The 1,890-nt window shown below is 34.9% G+C and overlaps 1 protein-coding gene across 1 annotated transcript; it reads right to left on the reverse strand.

The window, feature by feature from the left end:
* Positions 1–250: 250 nt before the first annotated feature.
* Positions 251–1,574, reverse strand: LOC145321955 (uncharacterized). Its single transcript, XM_080163668.1, has 2 exons — positions 1,361–1,574; positions 251–1,096 (listed from the first exon to the last, which is right to left on the reverse strand). Exons 1-2 carry the CDS (start codon positions 1,481–1,483, stop codon positions 800–802), a joined length of 420 nt encoding a protein of 139 aa, XP_080019794.1. The 5' UTR covers positions 1,484–1,574; the 3' UTR covers positions 251–799.
* Positions 1,575–1,890: the final 316 nt, after the last annotated feature.

Consider the following 1,890-nt stretch of genomic DNA (forward strand, 5'->3'; position numbering starts at 1 on the left):
ACTTTATGACTATTGTATCGAAATTTAAAAGGGGAAAACCTTTTATTCTAAGCCTTACTAATTAAATAAAACTTCCTTAATGAGATCATCCAATCAATGATATTACTTTAATTACTTGAGTTACAAACAGCCTTTACATGAGTTCTCTTAAAAATACTTGAATAAGCGTATTTAAATGATTTTGTCTAAACGTCAGTCTTTCGGTCTACTTAGATATTGTTTTACAAAAAAAATATATATATGCTATTTACAAGTCCTCTCTATATCACAGCACAATTAAAATTCACGATTAATGCACAGGGATGGATATAAATGAAATTTAGAGAAAAGGTACTGAGTTGCGAGTTCGATTAAATATCTATATATACATGACCCTTACAAGCTAACAAGAATGAATATACTGCGATATAAGGCTGCAATTACAGTTATTAATATACTATTGAAAAAGAAAAAGGATTAGTTCATTTACGAAGACAGTAATTAAGAATTGAATGAAGTTTTAAAAATTATGGGCATAAAGAAAATACAACCTTATAATCATTTCCTTACATACTAAATATCCTTACAGACTAAACATATATGTACATAATATAATGGCAGAAGTGTAAATTAATGTTTGGTTTTGTACAGTATAAAGAGTCATAATGTCTAATAACAAAAGTCTTTAATTCATAGTGATTACTATTTTGACTAGTTACATAAGAATAGAAAATCTGTAAATTTAGTCACATGTTGTCTAAAACTGGTCATTGTCTTAAAATTTGTATGTCATAGTTTCAACCAAGCTAACAGCGCCACTTCACGGCGTGCGTTTAGGGAACATGGGACCCCGACGTCGAGGGACTCCCTCGACGCCGGAATCCTCTGTCCTGTCGTTATCTGAGGAATGTGTAGCTGAGTTGAAGCTACTCTCCGCTGATGTTATCTCTTCCAAGATAGCAGGCGTTGGAGTACGCATGGAGCGGCGCAAACGTTCTAAACTGAGGACCCGCAGTGGAGTGGGATACTCGATTTCATCAGTCACCGCATTAAATCGAATCGGCGGAAGATCGGGGTCCTCGATATCGTCAACCAGTGGAACTAAACTGGCCGCATCCTAAAATTAAGAAAAGGGACGTTATTAGACAACCATATTAATAAAATGTTCACAAGAAAATTTATCAACGTTAATCCATATATGATTATGAGTCAATTTTACTAATACTTTATCTAAAATATTGCTATTAACTATTAGGAAGAAATTACACCATAGTTAAAGTAAAGTTATTGTCTAAAAGCATAGCTAGCTGAGCTAAATAGCCTAGTCTAAGTTACGTAATTTTTGCAGCGAAGAAATATTATAAGAGCTTATCAAACTTACCACAGACAAATCAGCTGCAGAAGGAGATTCAATGCGACTTAAGCACATAATAGAGCTCAAGGAAGAGCTGTCGCTGGATACCTCAGCTGTCCTCTCAGAGCTGACTCGATTACACCTCCCCATATTGGTGTAAAATTGTGCCAGGGGGATGGAGTTGGTCGCCTAAAATATAATAGATCTTATTAGTTTAATCGCAATACCAACAACGAGTCTAGGAAAATCAGGAAATGAGAATGCCTAAAATCCTGTAAAGCTATATGATTAGGTAGCAAGTCAACCCACTTTATACTAGAATTAAAATCTTAGATCGGTTCAAAAATGCTTATGCAACCATACATTTTAAGATTAATATTCTACCAATAAAAGAATTTTAGTTGCAAATACCTCTAGATACGTGTACAAATATACAGCCTCTTTCTGAAAATTAATAGAAAACTAAAGCATGGACACTTACATGTAAACGCTCTGTTTGATCCACAATCAACGGACGGAAGCCAGGACTTCCCGTCGAGGTTTCCAAGCCCACAGGC

Source organism: Acartia tonsa, chromosome 6 (genome assembly GCF_053477335.1).
Source record: "Acartia tonsa isolate MP-2025a chromosome 6, ASM5347733v1, whole genome shotgun sequence".
Classification (NCBI taxonomy): Eukaryota; Metazoa; Arthropoda; class Copepoda; order Calanoida; family Acartiidae; genus Acartia; species Acartia tonsa.

Coding starts and splice junctions, on each gene's coding strand:
- LOC145321955 (XM_080163668.1), bottom strand. CDS start 1,483: ATGGGGAGGTGTAATCGAGTCAGCTCTGAGAGGACAGCTGAGGTATCC. Junction 1,097..1,360: donor CTGCAGCTGATTTGTCTGTG/GTAAGTTTGATA, acceptor TCTTAATTTTAG/GATGCGGCCAGTTTAGTTCC.